At 49.6% G+C, this 13,585-nt stretch overlaps 5 protein-coding genes across 5 annotated transcripts; 4 read left to right on the top strand and 1 right to left on the bottom strand.

Moving 5' to 3' along the window:
• Positions 1-141: 141 nt before the first annotated feature.
• Positions 142-2,142, top strand: POX_b02055 (uncharacterized protein; the record flags this gene model as incomplete). The annotated part of the gene is made up of 6 exons (XM_050110974.1): positions 142-231; positions 294-428; positions 510-620; positions 675-799; positions 859-1,402; positions 1,456-2,142. 6 exons carry the CDS (start codon positions 142-144, stop codon positions 2,140-2,142), a joined length of 1,692 nt encoding a protein of 563 aa, XP_049971320.1.
• A 447-nt stretch (positions 2,143-2,589) lies between these two features.
• POX_b02054 (uncharacterized protein) lies at positions 2,590-6,303 on the bottom strand (the record flags this gene model as incomplete). The annotated part of the gene is made up of 7 exons (XM_050110973.1): positions 2,590-2,805; positions 2,888-3,190; positions 3,252-3,412; positions 3,487-3,803; positions 3,938-4,310; positions 6,023-6,143; positions 6,208-6,303. The coding sequence occupies 7 exons, from the start codon at positions 6,301-6,303 to the stop codon at positions 2,590-2,592; spliced, it is 1,587 nt and encodes a 528-aa protein (XP_049971319.1).
• Positions 6,304-6,603: 300 nt separating this feature from the next.
• On the top strand, positions 6,604-7,283 carry POX_b02053 (V-type proton ATPase subunit G; the record flags this gene model as incomplete). The annotated part of the gene is made up of 6 exons (XM_050110972.1): positions 6,604-6,606; positions 6,677-6,715; positions 6,771-6,804; positions 6,875-6,883; positions 6,946-7,046; positions 7,113-7,283. The coding sequence occupies 6 exons, from the start codon at positions 6,604-6,606 to the stop codon at positions 7,281-7,283; spliced, it is 357 nt and encodes a 118-aa protein (XP_049971318.1).
• Positions 7,284-8,033: 750 nt separating this feature from the next.
• POX_b02052 (uncharacterized protein) lies at positions 8,034-9,372 on the top strand (the record flags this gene model as incomplete). Its single annotated transcript, XM_050110971.1, has 7 exons — positions 8,034-8,067; positions 8,108-8,348; positions 8,544-8,632; positions 8,684-8,743; positions 8,804-8,933; positions 9,002-9,273; positions 9,335-9,372. The coding sequence occupies 7 exons, from the start codon at positions 8,034-8,036 to the stop codon at positions 9,370-9,372; spliced, it is 864 nt and encodes a 287-aa protein (XP_049971317.1).
• Positions 9,373-10,921: 1,549 nt separating this feature from the next.
• On the top strand, positions 10,922-13,076 carry POX_b02051 (uncharacterized protein; the record flags this gene model as incomplete). Its single annotated transcript, XM_050110970.1, has 5 exons — positions 10,922-11,134; positions 11,242-11,355; positions 11,428-11,640; positions 11,724-12,299; positions 12,363-13,076. 5 exons carry the CDS (start codon positions 10,922-10,924, stop codon positions 13,074-13,076), a joined length of 1,830 nt encoding a protein of 609 aa, XP_049971316.1.
• Between the last annotated feature and the right edge of the window lie 509 nt (positions 13,077-13,585).

Genomic DNA, 13,585 nt, shown 5'->3' with positions numbered 1-13,585 from the left:
ATCCGGCGGGGCACAGCAACAAACAATGCAAGGCACGTGCCTGTCAACCCCAACACAAGTTGGCGATCGCGCGTTCTCCCCTTCTTACTACACAAATGCTTCGGCTTTGTTGCTCCAATTAATCTCAGATTTTCGGCAGAAATGCGTCCTCAAGCTTCCGCGGCCCAGCAAAAGGGTCAGAAGCTGTATCAAAAGGGCGACTTTAAGGGTGCGATCGAGGCGTTCGGAGAGGTAGATCCATTTTGGTCCTAGCCCGAACGGGGTAGCTTTATGCTAAACCACCGAGTCTCCAGGCCTTGCGACAGCCGAATGTGGATACCATCGGCATTCTAGACAATCGATCCGCCACGTACTGCAAGCTTGAACAATATGATCTGGCTCGCCGAGATGCGAAGCAGATGATCAAAAATTTCAAAGATGATGAAAGAGTATGTACTCTGTGTCTATGAAGATGTCCTTATAATTGGTTCCTTTTCTTGAGCTCAATTTGCCTAATTGATAATCCGCAGGGGTATATGCGATGTGCCAAAGTCCTCATTCTTGAGGGTAAACCAGAGAAAGCCCAGGAAATCTATGCCTATGGCCTAAGGATGTTGCCAAGCGAGCATCCCAAACGAGATGTGTGTGCTCAACAAAGCCATGACTTGGGCAGAAGTCACTGATCGTCTATCTAGGTATTGAAACAAATGCATAAAAATTTGGAGTATCATCTGCGTTCCAAGCGATTTGATCCTTTTACGATGTTGCCGCTTGAAGTTGCGATGCTGATCGTGAATCGATTTTCCTTCAAACAGGTCGTGTGAGTCTTGGGTGAATTCTCTCCTCGCTGATATTCCCATTTCTAATTACCAAATGAAGTGGATTGCTACGTGTTTGCAAAGACTGGGACCGATTCTTTAGCTCGTTGACCCATGTCTGGATGCACATAGATCTCTCTGGGGCTCGAAGTAAGGTTCCATGGACTGCGATCAGGTCATATATCCGGCGTTCCAGGGCCATGCTCACTGGAGCGACAATTAAAAATTTATCGGCGCCCTCGACTCTGAAGACTCTCGAGTTCCTAAGCCGTTGTCCTCGGCTCGAGCATCTCGAGCTTTGGGTGGCACATGATGGGAAAGACTTTTACCAGAAATTCAAGGGTAGCAAGAAGCTAAAAAGCCTTGTCCTTTCTGCCGAGCTTTCAATTACTCACGACTGTGTCGGTCAACTTCTGGAAGACCTTCCAAATCTTGAGCGCATTGCAATATGGAACGTGAAGGGCTGTCCTCCTAGATCCCCAAACACCGTTCAATGGCCAAAATGTCTCCCAAACCTGAAAAGCATAACTTTAGCATCACGGCAAATTGTGCCGCAGCCCAATTCACAATTCGTCCCTGTGCTCTCTGTGCCAGGCTTGAATGAGGTAAGGTAACATACCGAATGCTGTCACCATTACAAAATCACTGACCATGACAGGATTCTCAAAACACCGTGTATCCACATTTGGAAGAACTACGTCTTGACTACGATCCCGAAGTGTACAACGTCTATGTGTTTCCTAACGAAAGGACTCGTCCAGTATCTCCCCTACGCCGGCTGGAACTCCGAGGTTTGACAATGGGACCGGACATATGCGCTGTCCTTCCGCGCACGATCGAGTACCTGCATATTCAAGGTGGCTCAGCAAGACTGCCAAGACACTTAGACTTTCCAAACGAAATCTTCCCAAAACTACACACTTTGCGGTTTCAAGACACGGGCTTCATCACACGCGAGACCCTTCCCATCTTTCTCCAAGCAAATCTCACCTCACTTCGAACCCTTCATCTCAACCAATGTTTCAACATGGATATCTTTGACCTTCTCGACATGATCCGTGGCAATCCGGAGCTGCAGGAACTCACCGAGCTTAGCGTGACGCATATGCGCGATGTGGATGACAACACCGCTCGTACTATCTGTGGCACCTTTTCCAAGTTGAAGGTTCTTGACCTTTCATCTACGAGAATCACGGGTGTCACGATCCGTCGTCTCGCCGATGCAAGGCTCTCCGAATCTACTGAGAGGGCCACATTGGACCGATTGATCACACGCAACTGTGAGGTGGTATCATCTGATGCAATTGCATATGGACGGGAAAGGGGGCTGGAAGTAATTACATGATCACGAAAATGTCATGTCATTAGTGTGAGGTCAAATCCTTTTCAGTGAAATCAGCAACGGTAGATTTGGGTGCACTGTAACAATTTTCTACGCTATGCGGAGGTTCCGGCTCTGCGTTGTGTCTCCAGATAGCTTGAATTGTCGAGACTAAAATCAGGAGACAACCCCTACAACCACAGAGTATACGTAATCGGAGGGACTGGAGGTAAGGTGATTCATCTTCATGCCTGGCACAAAGCTTACGGCGCAAGAGCCTACTCTATTTGGAGATAGCTACGTATCGTGATCCTTGCGAAGCCAGCTCGACCTGGTTTCTCACAGACAATGCATCAGGATATTCGAAATTACGCTTGAGAATCAAGTAAACATCATAAAGTAATAGATTCAGCGAGCCTCAAATCAGTATGGCAGTAACTCCAGCATGACCTTGAAAACTGGCGAATTTTTCTAGACACCACGCTCCTTACACCACTTTTCCACCTCCTTGGCCAACTTTTCCTTTTGATCGCGCACAAGCTCCATCATGGGCTCAACCTGCTTACGGTGAGAAGCAATCAAATCCCCTTCTCCATTGACAATTGCAACGCCTTCCTTTGGTGCAAGATAAGTCTCGTAGATCGAGATCATCAATTCCATGACCGCAGATAGCTGGTTGGGAAGCCACTGCGAGTGATTAACGGTTCTAGTCAGTCTCTCTTCTTGTAATATGAAAATAATGCGACGACTGAAAATTTTCAGAACTTACCGTGACGATAGGGCTACCTCCAGTTGCCGTAGGATGAGGTGTGCGCCGAATAATGTACTCACGAGCGAACAGCCAGTGCCGCCAGCGGAAGCTTCGCACGTGGTTGAGCACCCTGAGAAACAGGACAGCCGTCTCAGAATCTTGGACGGAGTATTGCTGTACGCCAATCTCCTCGGCCTTTTCGCGAACATACGTGAGGAACTCGCGGTGAGGAAGAGGGCGGTATGCGCGGAACTCGTGTAGGATTTTCGTGAGGGGAGTCGATGGCATGGGAATCTGGCAAAGATGATCCAAGAGAGGAATCTGGGCGGAGAATCTTAGTTCTGATCAAAAATAACGGAATGGTGGCTGGACGTGAGCTTACGATGCTATCATTAGCTCCGCTCTCGCCTCGGAAAGAAAGAGGCTGGTTATCCTCGACTCCATCGTAGATTACACCGTTGGGGAACATTGATTGATTGGTGATGCCAAAGATGAAAACCCGGAAGGACAGATACTCGGCCGGTTTGGAATTCGCCCACATGTCTGCAGCTGAATTAGCAAAGCTCGGAAAGAGACCGGCCTAGATTGTCTGTCTCATGACACACGGTGGAGCATACCTTCCATGGAAGCCTCGATCTTTTCCATAGCTTTGAGGATTTCACGATACCCATCATTGATATCTGCGCGATTTCCGTGCTGCTCAAGAGTATCAATGACCTTGAGAGCACCTGCGATGAGCGAACCAGTCTCCTTGACCATATCGACATGAGTCAAGATGAAGCCAGCCTCGGAGCTCTTTGGATCCAAGCCTCGCTCGAAAGCGCGCACAAGGCGGAGATTTGAGTATTCACTTAAGCCTTTGGAGTGATCGGCCAGAGTGTAGTTAAACAGAGCATAAGAGGCGGCATAGGACATAAAGGGAGGTAGGTCCAAGCTGTGTAGTAGGTCAGAAAGGTTTGTCTAAGTGTACATGTCTGAGGTGGCCCAGGGTCATGTAGTTCACATGAACCTTACGACAGGAACGTCATGGAAAGAAACAAGGGTAATGGCCTTGGGAGAATCACTTACATCTGTGCACAGCGATACATTGGGCGAGCAACACTCTTGGGCAAGACCTCCCGACCAAGACCATATCCTTGGTCAGGGTTCTTGCACCAGTTCTCCCAGCAAGGCTCAAGGAGGTAAGAAGACGCCAGGAAGGTATAATCACGAAAGACGGCAGCGATATTGAATTTATCCCAGTCGCCATTTGGCAGCTTGAGCTTCTCAACCTCGTCAGTCAAGTCCGGAAGTTCCGTCTCAGTGACAGGACCCAGTTCGTAGGTGGCCAAAAGACCTGGTTTTCCGTCAAGCTTAACGACAGGAAGACGCTCAACAAGTGACTCAAGAGGCTTGAATGCATGTGGAAGTTGGGTTGGAGCAGTCTGATAGGGTAGGAAACCTGTAGAGGTAGTGATGGGAAGGGGTCCAGGGCGTGAGACAGGTTTGAAGGATCATCATGAATATGGGGGAAACGCTCCAGAGTAGCGGGGGAGGGAACTGAGACTTGGGACACTGTCATTGTGATGAATTCTATCACTGTGCACCGTTCAAGACTCGTAAGATATAGTGTGAAGGGGAAGTGAGTGAAGAAGGATGAAGGATCCGAAGGTCGAAGGGCCAAATAGGTCAAGTCAAGAACCAAACGGGGAGAGAATATGAGTAAAAATAGGGAGAAAAGAGGAAATATAGTCTCAGGATTGATCAGGAGACTCGATGATGGGAGAAATTTGGGGGGAACGGAGGCGATTCTTATAATACTCAGAGGCCGGTATCAATTCCGGCCTCAAGTCCACCATTACGAAAAAGAACGCGACTTGCGGGATCTTGTGATCTTCGGACCCAAACTGAGTTTGTAAGAGCTGGATGTTGATGGAGCTCATCCTGCGCAACTTTTATGTCTGACATACCTCGAAACCGGTCATTTCCACTCAATTTTGTCTATCTTGATGCTTTCTATAGTTGCCTTTGAGAGAAGGGCAACAGAGTATCACGGGACGCGCTAGTCCTATTATAGTAATGTGCTAGGAGCCGCAACGTTCGCGAGAACGATCCATTTTTTGCCACTCTGTTGTGAAAACACCATCACATACTGTTGAATAAGTTTCCGAGTTCTCGTAAATCATTTCAGCTGGCCTTGGATTCGTAAATGAACCCCTAATAGTGGTGGATTGAACTGGCCATGTATAAATGCTCTTCGACGCCAAGCTTCGAGATCCAGGTCCGCACTGATGATTGGTGGAGAAGCCATATTTAAACTTCCCTAGCGTCATGAGGCCGGAATTCAGCCGGCCTCCGGTAGTAGCCGGCCGGACGGAGGGAGTCGGTCCGATTTACTGAGTTTAAAGCAGAGCGTCTTGGGCAAACAAGGCTGCAGCAGAAAGATTGAAGAATCGTTTCCGCGATTGATTGAGTGGACATGATGAGGCTGACCAATTCACACAGCGCCTTGTCCGCCGCCTAGTCGATAAGAGCTCTCAGAAACCTCAAAGAATCGCATTTCTGGCCCATGCCCCACGGAAAGAAAGCAGAGATCATCCACCTTCTTTACACTTGCTACCAATCGAAGATCGAAGTATGACAAGCGCAGGCCTGTATCTAAGCATCTCTAATTCTTGCCAACCTCAACTTATAAGGCGGCAGAGGATCGACGTCAGACAGGACGTATGATATTACCATCTATTTGTAGAAACTCGCTTGTTGCCCCAATATCTGAATCGAAAGTCCCAATGTCACTCAATATGCACATAAGATTTCATCTATTCTTAGAGGGCAGCGGATGAGAGTCGAGGTATTTTGTTGTAATAAGATGGTGTCGCTAATCCGCAACCACATATATCGTACATCGGGGCATATCCGTATTGTACAAAGCACTCCAGGTTATATGTATCATCAAGAACCCCTAGAAGTTTCCACATGAAACGAAGTCATACAGACAGTTTCGAAATTGTTGGGACATTCCGGGCCTATCGAATGGACATTGCGCTGGCGCTATGGGATCATCCCACCGCAGAAAGGGGGCCGTATGTCCAGCTGCAGCCATAGGTCGCTCATATGATGGTCATGAACCAGTTCTCGTGCCCTGACTTCCTGAGTCCAACGTATCGGTCGTACTGTGCACAGTCTGAAGTTTGAGGTATTCCTCCTCGAGGCGTTTTTGCAGCTCGAACTCGGCCTGTCGCTCTTGACGGATTCGCTGCTTTTCCATGTCGCGTTCAACACCCTTGTGCATGGCCTGGCAATTTCACGAGTATCATGTTAGCTGGCGTGTGCATCATTCCTCAGGTTGGAATACATGCCTTTCGGTCATTCTCTTGAGTCCAGTGAACAAAGTAGATGATGCCTGCAGTGCCCAGACCTGTGGCTGCCAATGTCAATTTCGACGCTCGAGACATCTTCCATGCAAGATAAAAACTGTCGCTGAATCTGAAAAAATCAAACAAGACAATCGTCTGGAAAGTAAATGAGAATGGAAGCAATCTTGAGTAGCTCTAAACATCACAGTCAGAAACGCAGCGGCGGAGAATCGCGCGGTCATCAGGCGGAAGAGACCGGCAGTACACATCCCCACCGCTTTGGGGGCCCGCCATGCGTGGCTGATCGAGCTCCAAGCTCCGCATTCCTGTCGCCGCAGTAGCATCGTCTCCTCGTCATTCCAATTATACCCAGATCCGAACAAGATACCCCGGATCAACATGGTAAGCTGGTGGAAAGAGCCAAGGAGGCATGGATTTTGAACCGATACACTAACATAATATGTCAATCTAGTCGGCTCAGAACTCCGCGGGCATCCAGACCCTCCTTGACGTATGTGCTAGCAAGTGAACAGCGACATGCGCAGGTGTATTGACAATTTTCTCAGGCCGAGAGGGAGGCGCAGAAGATTGTGCAACAAGGTTCGTCGATTCCAGTGTTGTTCGCTTGTGCATATTGCTATTACATACTGACAAACTCGACCATCAATAGCTCGGGAATGTATGACATAGAACTATCTAGCGACGTGGAAGACTCGACCTGACATTTTTTTCGCCTAATAGACCGCACCAAGCGGATAAGAGACGCCAAAGCCGAGGCCCAGAAGGAGATCGAAGAGTACCGCAACCAGAAGGAGGAGGAATACAAGAAGTTTGAGGCGGAGGTAGGACATGTCACCGTGGATTCAGCAGGGCGTGTTTTTTTTGGCTAATTGCTCATCATCTTGAAGCACTCGAGTGGATACAAGAAGGCTGAGGAAGATGCCGACAAGGAGGCGCAGGAGAAGTTGAAGGAGATCGAGGCGGCTGGCAAGAAGCAGGGCGACAAGGTTGTTGAGGATCTTATCAAGGCGACAACCGATGTGAAGCCCAAGGTGCCTGAGAAGATCGCAAAGGCATAGAGCTTTGAACTGTCTGATTGTATTGCACCTTATTTATGGCCGCCCTATTTAGAACATACTACGTTGTCATGCCTTGTTCATTAATATCCGACACAGGTGAATCCTTTTTCCTTCTTTGGCGCATATGATACCCAAAGATTGACGAGATACTTCATGTCTTGACCCTGTGCGGGAGACACAAACTAGCTGTCATTTATATATGAGCTTATATGCTGTTTCTTCATGACTCCGCTCTACGCAGTGCAGTTGTCAACCGAGGTCAGAAGACAGGCATTTCCTCATCGGAATAGGCATATTGACTCCCTTGTCAACGTCAGTGGGCATCGACATAGATTGTATTTCATTTTCTAAGAAAATCATCTGGTATTCTGAACTCTTAAACAGAAACGTTCACCAGAATTCATCCGTCAATCGAGGCCATAATCTCTCCATCCCGCGGAGTCGGGCTTCCGATGATCTTCAATCATGACAGCCTCAGGCATTCAACTTTATATTCGTGGATGCGTTGCGTCATTCCTCCATCCAGTCCGCGACTATTTTGCGCAAACGAGCCAACCATGGGATATGCAGCTCATATCTCCAGATCAGCTAAAAGATGCATAGTTCAACAAGCTCAAGGTAGTAGAGCTCGCTGTCTTCCTTTTCGATCATATAGTTCAGCACAAGACGCCTCGAAATCCATCCTCGAGCCGCGCTTAGAGGATCATGGCCGGGTGATCCATGATCAATACTCGCTTATCCGAGATAATTATGGTACGCGCTGGAGACAACCGGGACGATGACCGTGATTAGGTATTCTTGTTGACAAAAAAATATTGATTCAGCGGCCCCAAAGCACCCGATTGTGCTCGCGCACGGTCTACTTGGGTTTGATGAGCTTCGACTGGCAGGGCCCTATCTCCCCGGTGTCCAGTATTGGCGCGGAATCAAAGAAGCTCTGACGGCAAAAGGTGTGGAAGTAATCACAGCAACAGTGCCCCCCTCGGGCTCCATCGAAGAACGTGCGGAGGAACTGGCGCGCGATATTGAAATCGGGGCGCAAGGGAAGGATGTGAATATCATTGCGTATGTTCAATTTCCATCGAATTTATGATCGATCTGGAAAGCTAATCAAACGACGGGTGTTACAGACACAGCATGGTGAGTTTTACATTTGATAGTTGGCAATCTTTGACAAAGCGCTCATAGAAGATATAGGGGTGAGATATGGCCGTCGCCGACTTTCTTCTGTTGGCATTTAGTCTAACCTTGCCTTGAAAGTGGTCTGGATTCGCGCTACATGATCAGTCGTCTGCAGCCGCAGAAATTCAAGGTCTTGTCGCTCACGACTATTGCAACGCCTCATCGAGGTATATCTCTGCCACGAATGGTCATTCTTAGCCCTGACACTTATGCCACAGCTAACTCATCCTCCTGGACAGGCTCTGCGGTAGCGGATTTCTGTTTTGACCAAATAGGAAGTACGTTTGACTACAGGTGTTGACGCAGTGTAACATTTGCGAGTTGGCTCACAAATACAGCCGAAATTTTGCCTCAAATCTACTACACTCTCAACAAACTCAACGTTTCCACTGGCGCCTTTGCCCAGCTGACGAGAAAATTCATGTCCGAGGAATTCAACCCGAACACGCCAGACATTGATGACGTCCGGTAAGATCCCGGACTCTACAGCCTTCTGTGTGATGTGATCCAGAAATTGAAGATTTCTACACGAACAGATACTTTTCTTACGGGGCATCAATCCAACCGAGCTTCTGGTCTGTCTTTCGACTGTCGCACCGGATCCTGACTGAAGCAGAAGGTCCCAATGATGGACTCGTCAGTGTGGCCAGCAGCTTGTGGGGAGGTGAAACGGGATATAAGGGGACGTTGGTGGGAGTCAGCCATCTCGACCTGATCAACTGGACAAACCGATTGAAGTGGTTGGCGGCGGAGTTGACGGGCCAGCCGCGGCAATTCAATGCGATTGCATTTTATTTGGATATCGCAGGTACGTGTGGGCTAGGAATGAGGCACATTGGCTGCCGCAGGTCATGTGGACTAACATTCAGTCGGCATGGTAGATATGCTGGCCAAGGAGGGTCTATGATATGAACTATGACCGGGGCTGTCTGGATCGATCTCTCTTTCTTCCCGCTATTCAATCCTGTTTTCGCTTCTGAAAGACCGACTGTACGCTAGATGGTTTTCGAGTTCCTGTACGATACCCTCTGAGGATGATATACATCTAGAATATCAGAGCAGAGCATTCTTCATCGCAACGTCGATCCATGTGGTGAAGTCTAGTATTGACTTTTCCTCGGTTTCAGGCAAACCACTCACTGGACAGGATAGACCCGTCCAGCGAGATCCATATGGCCCCATCAATTCTATTTCGGCATTTCGGGAGAGGCGCCATGACAGGGCTGTGGTGGAGCCCGTGGGGGTAGCCCGCAGAGCCCGCACTTCCAGGAAACTCTGGACCACCACTGGATCAACTGAGAAATGGTGATGCCTGGAATACAATGCGACCAAGCGGCTAAACTGGCTACCAGCGGGCAATCTGGGCACAGGTGCAGGTGGGCGTGTGAAGTCATGCAGGTGGACGTAAGCCAACTGACTTTGTTTCCGTCATCGATGGGACCCAGGACTTTCCCCAGGATTCCAGGGTTGATCTCCGGGATTTTCAGGAATATTGAACAGTGAATGTTGGAATTAACAGCCAACTGTGCACGTGTTTCTATGTCTCTGACTCTTAATGCCCGATCGACATGACGGTGGGCGGTGAAATGGGTCAATATGAACATTTCTTACACTATGGACAGACTCTGTCCGGTTGAACTGTTAGACTGTTACCCATTGAGTACTCAACATAAATCAAAGACAACTCAGTAGGCAGCTGCATTGTCATCCATCGTCTTCTGAATGAGACATCTCTCCTCACTCCTCAATGCTGAATGACCAGGCCCGACCGCAAAATCAAGTCGGTTTCCTGGCAAGACCCGAGCTCCGATGGACAACCCCGGAAGCGTTCGATGCACCGCCGTGGCTCACATTGTGGCGGGTCAACAGGGCGCAGCTGCGAGCACCGGAACTACGGGATTGTCTAGAACCTATAGAAGAGTCATCGACGAGGTCACGCTACAACGGATTCATCCGAAAATGTGGCTTTGAAGTCTGGAAGTAGTATTCTAAGCCCAAAACTTAGCTGGGCAACTGTGGTTATCTAGATCTCGAATTTCAGGGGGGTGCGTCAACTTTTTATCTGGGTAGCCCCTCCAAACAGAATAAAAATGGCAGGCCGCCCGCAGTCCCGAACTGCGTTGATGCGTGTTGGAGCTTATCCCACCACTAAACGTCATCTCCGTTAACTCGGGGGGGATTCAGTTACTTTTTTTTTGGTAGTGCAAGCTCCACGCCCTCCTTTTGTCCCCTCCGACACAATCGAATTACTCCGGCTGTGTCTTTCTCACGCCCAACTCACCGCAAAGCGTCTGGAAAGAAGCGCCTGACTCTGATCGCCCCTCCAGATTCACAGATTCACAGATTCACCCTCAACCAAGCTCGCTCCCCCGCGCAGAGTGATCGTGGAGATCTCGGAGCTCACAGTCGGTGACAGCAACACCCTCCAAGCCCCGACGGTCCACGCTTGCGCCGCCATGTCCGCGACAATCTTTCTGGACAGCCGCCATACACACTACACCAACTTGGACTTCCTTTCCGGCAAAGTTGTTCTGCACCTGCCCACTGAAGCCGCGATCGGGGGAATTCAGGTGAAACTGGAGGGAGTGAGCCGAACACGGCTCTCTGGCCCTCGTCACCCACACCATGTGAACTCAGACAAGAAACGGACCGAGTTGGAGGTTCACAAAGTAGGTGTCGCCGTCCACCCAAGCTAAATTTGGAATCATCGAAGTGCCCAATGAGCGTATCTATTTGAATTTCTGTCTTTAATATCAGTATATTAACAAGACATAAGATTCTTTACAAGGTAGCGACCGTCTTTCCCACGCCAGCGGTGATGCAGACGGGGGCGCCGGCGCCCTCGTACACTTTTGCGGCGGGTTCATATGAGTATCCGTTCAATTTCAAGGTCAGTCTGCAACCGCATTGGTGGTCCATTCCCTCGTGTTGGAAAGCAGACGATCTCTGACCGCGCCTTTAGTTTCCATTCAATAATTCCTGCAATACGGTCAACAGCATGCGAACAAACCTCGTCACCTCGGGTCTCAAAGTCGAAATGGCGCGCGACACCAACCGACATGTCAAGAAGACCCTTCCTCCCTCCCTGAGTGGGTACCCTGGTATGGCTGAGATTGACTATTTCATCAAAGCGACGGTGATCCGGCCTCAATTTTATAAAGAGAATATCAGAACTGTATGTCATTTCCGCTGCAGCGGACTGCCAACGCCCCGCTCCTCAATCGGAGCGATAGAACCGATTCTCTGACAATTCCCCAGATCGTACCTTTAAATTTCCTTCCCATTGAGCCACCAAGAACCGGGAATCCAAACGAGGAGACCTATGCTCGCCGGCATCATCAATTTACCAGCCCGCCAACGCTCACCAAGAAAAAGAGCGGCATCTTTGGTCGAACCACCGCCACCACCTATCAAGAGTCCAAAACCGAACGACCGCGTATCTCGGTCGAATCCCGATTGCCCAACCCTTCGATCCTCACGTGCAACGAACCCATACCGCTACGTCTCCTGGTCAAGAAATTGAACAATGTCCCGGAAATGGTTTTTCTCCAAATGCTGCAGATCGAATTGATATCATGCACGAGGATCCTAGCGCATGATCTCACTCGGCAAGAGAACGGCTCTTGGGTGATTATGAGCGCGAGTAACATGGGCTACCCTCTGGGTCGACCTGGCGATACGGCTGGCACCGAGTGGACCATCGATCCAAAGATGTGGGCTGGTTTACCTCTTCCCAGCTCGGTGGCGCCATCCTTTGAAACGTGCAATATCGAGCGAAGTTACGAGTTGGAAATCCGAGTGGGATTAACTCACGGCACGACAGGCAGCATCAAGGTAGGCTTTTGTTCCCCAACCCCGTTCCCGCGAACGTCCAGTCATTGATCCGGACTTCAACAGCCTCAAATGATTGTACTTCCGCTACGAATGCCGGTCAAGGTTTACTCCGGAATCGCACCCCCAAAGGCCTTGTTGGAAGCCATGGCGGCAGCAACCCCCCAAACCGCATCCTCAAAACCCGCGCCAGAGCCGGTGCAACTGGAGGCCTCGGGGGAGGAACGTCCCCCAATGCCTCCACGTCCCACTCCACAACCCGTTCCAGCAAGCGAAGGGGCCGTCTATGACGACGCACCCCCTAGTTATGAGGACGCGATGGGCGAGAACATTAGCCCCGTAGATGGACCACGTCGCGAGTATCACCCACCAGATCCCTCTTCCTCCCGAAGAATTGTGGAATCCGGCACTGATTCCAAATCTCCAGTCGAAATGGGAAGGTTTCATGAAGACGGCTCGTCCGCTGAAGGTTCTTGGGCCCCCTCAAGTCGCGCACGTCGTTCCTCGTCCGAGTCCTTTGACATGCTGCCTACCACTCCTCCCGAGTCGCACTCTGGATCGCCACCCACGTCGCCTGTGACTCGCTCCCACAGTATGATGAAAGGTCCTCGTCATGAAAATAATCAAGACGGCCCCCCGCAGTATGAGCCTGTCTCTGAGATACACCTTCAGCCCCACGCTCAAGTTGATCGTCGGCCATCACGAACTAGTCTTCGACCCATGAATCTGGGCGTACCTGCTCGAAAGCCAGTTCCCCGCAGTGCTAATATGCCGCACTGAGACAGCTTTACGCCCTCCATTTTCTTTTATCTGCCCCGCCCGTGCCACCGTGCTTCAATAGCATTCAGGATGGATCCTCGTTCGACGTGGTCCATACGTCTGTGCCATTCTCAACATGGAAGAAGTGTTTCTGATACCCTTTGCCTTGATTTCTTTTCTCGGTGAACCATATGCATATGTTGTATTCAAGCGCTGCTGCATTTCTAAAGGTGGTGTATTCCTTAGTTCTGATGGACCCTCAGCTACAAAAGAATGCTTTAAATTCAATCAACCATATAGAATAAAATTCTTGATTGACATAGGGCTCCGGTTCGAAGTGTAGATCGGCCAGATTTAGTCTTGCTGATTCCCTCACCTCAATCACTCCATAACTGTGAGCTTCGGCCGAGTTTCAATATAACTAGGTTACCCTGGTACCTGCCCTAGTCATCACCGAGTTCTTTCAAGTCCTGCCAGCCTGCTACCAGGCTCGTTGTGATTCAAGAGATCACCATATGCAGGTTTGAACA

The sequence above is a fragment of the Penicillium oxalicum genome, chromosome II (assembly GCF_001723175.1).
Source record: "Penicillium oxalicum strain HP7-1 chromosome II, whole genome shotgun sequence".
In the NCBI taxonomy this organism is placed as follows: domain Eukaryota; kingdom Fungi; phylum Ascomycota; class Eurotiomycetes; order Eurotiales; family Aspergillaceae; genus Penicillium; species Penicillium oxalicum.
Note: the sequence above shows the minus strand (reverse complement) of the source record. Positions and strands in the feature narration are given on the sequence as shown.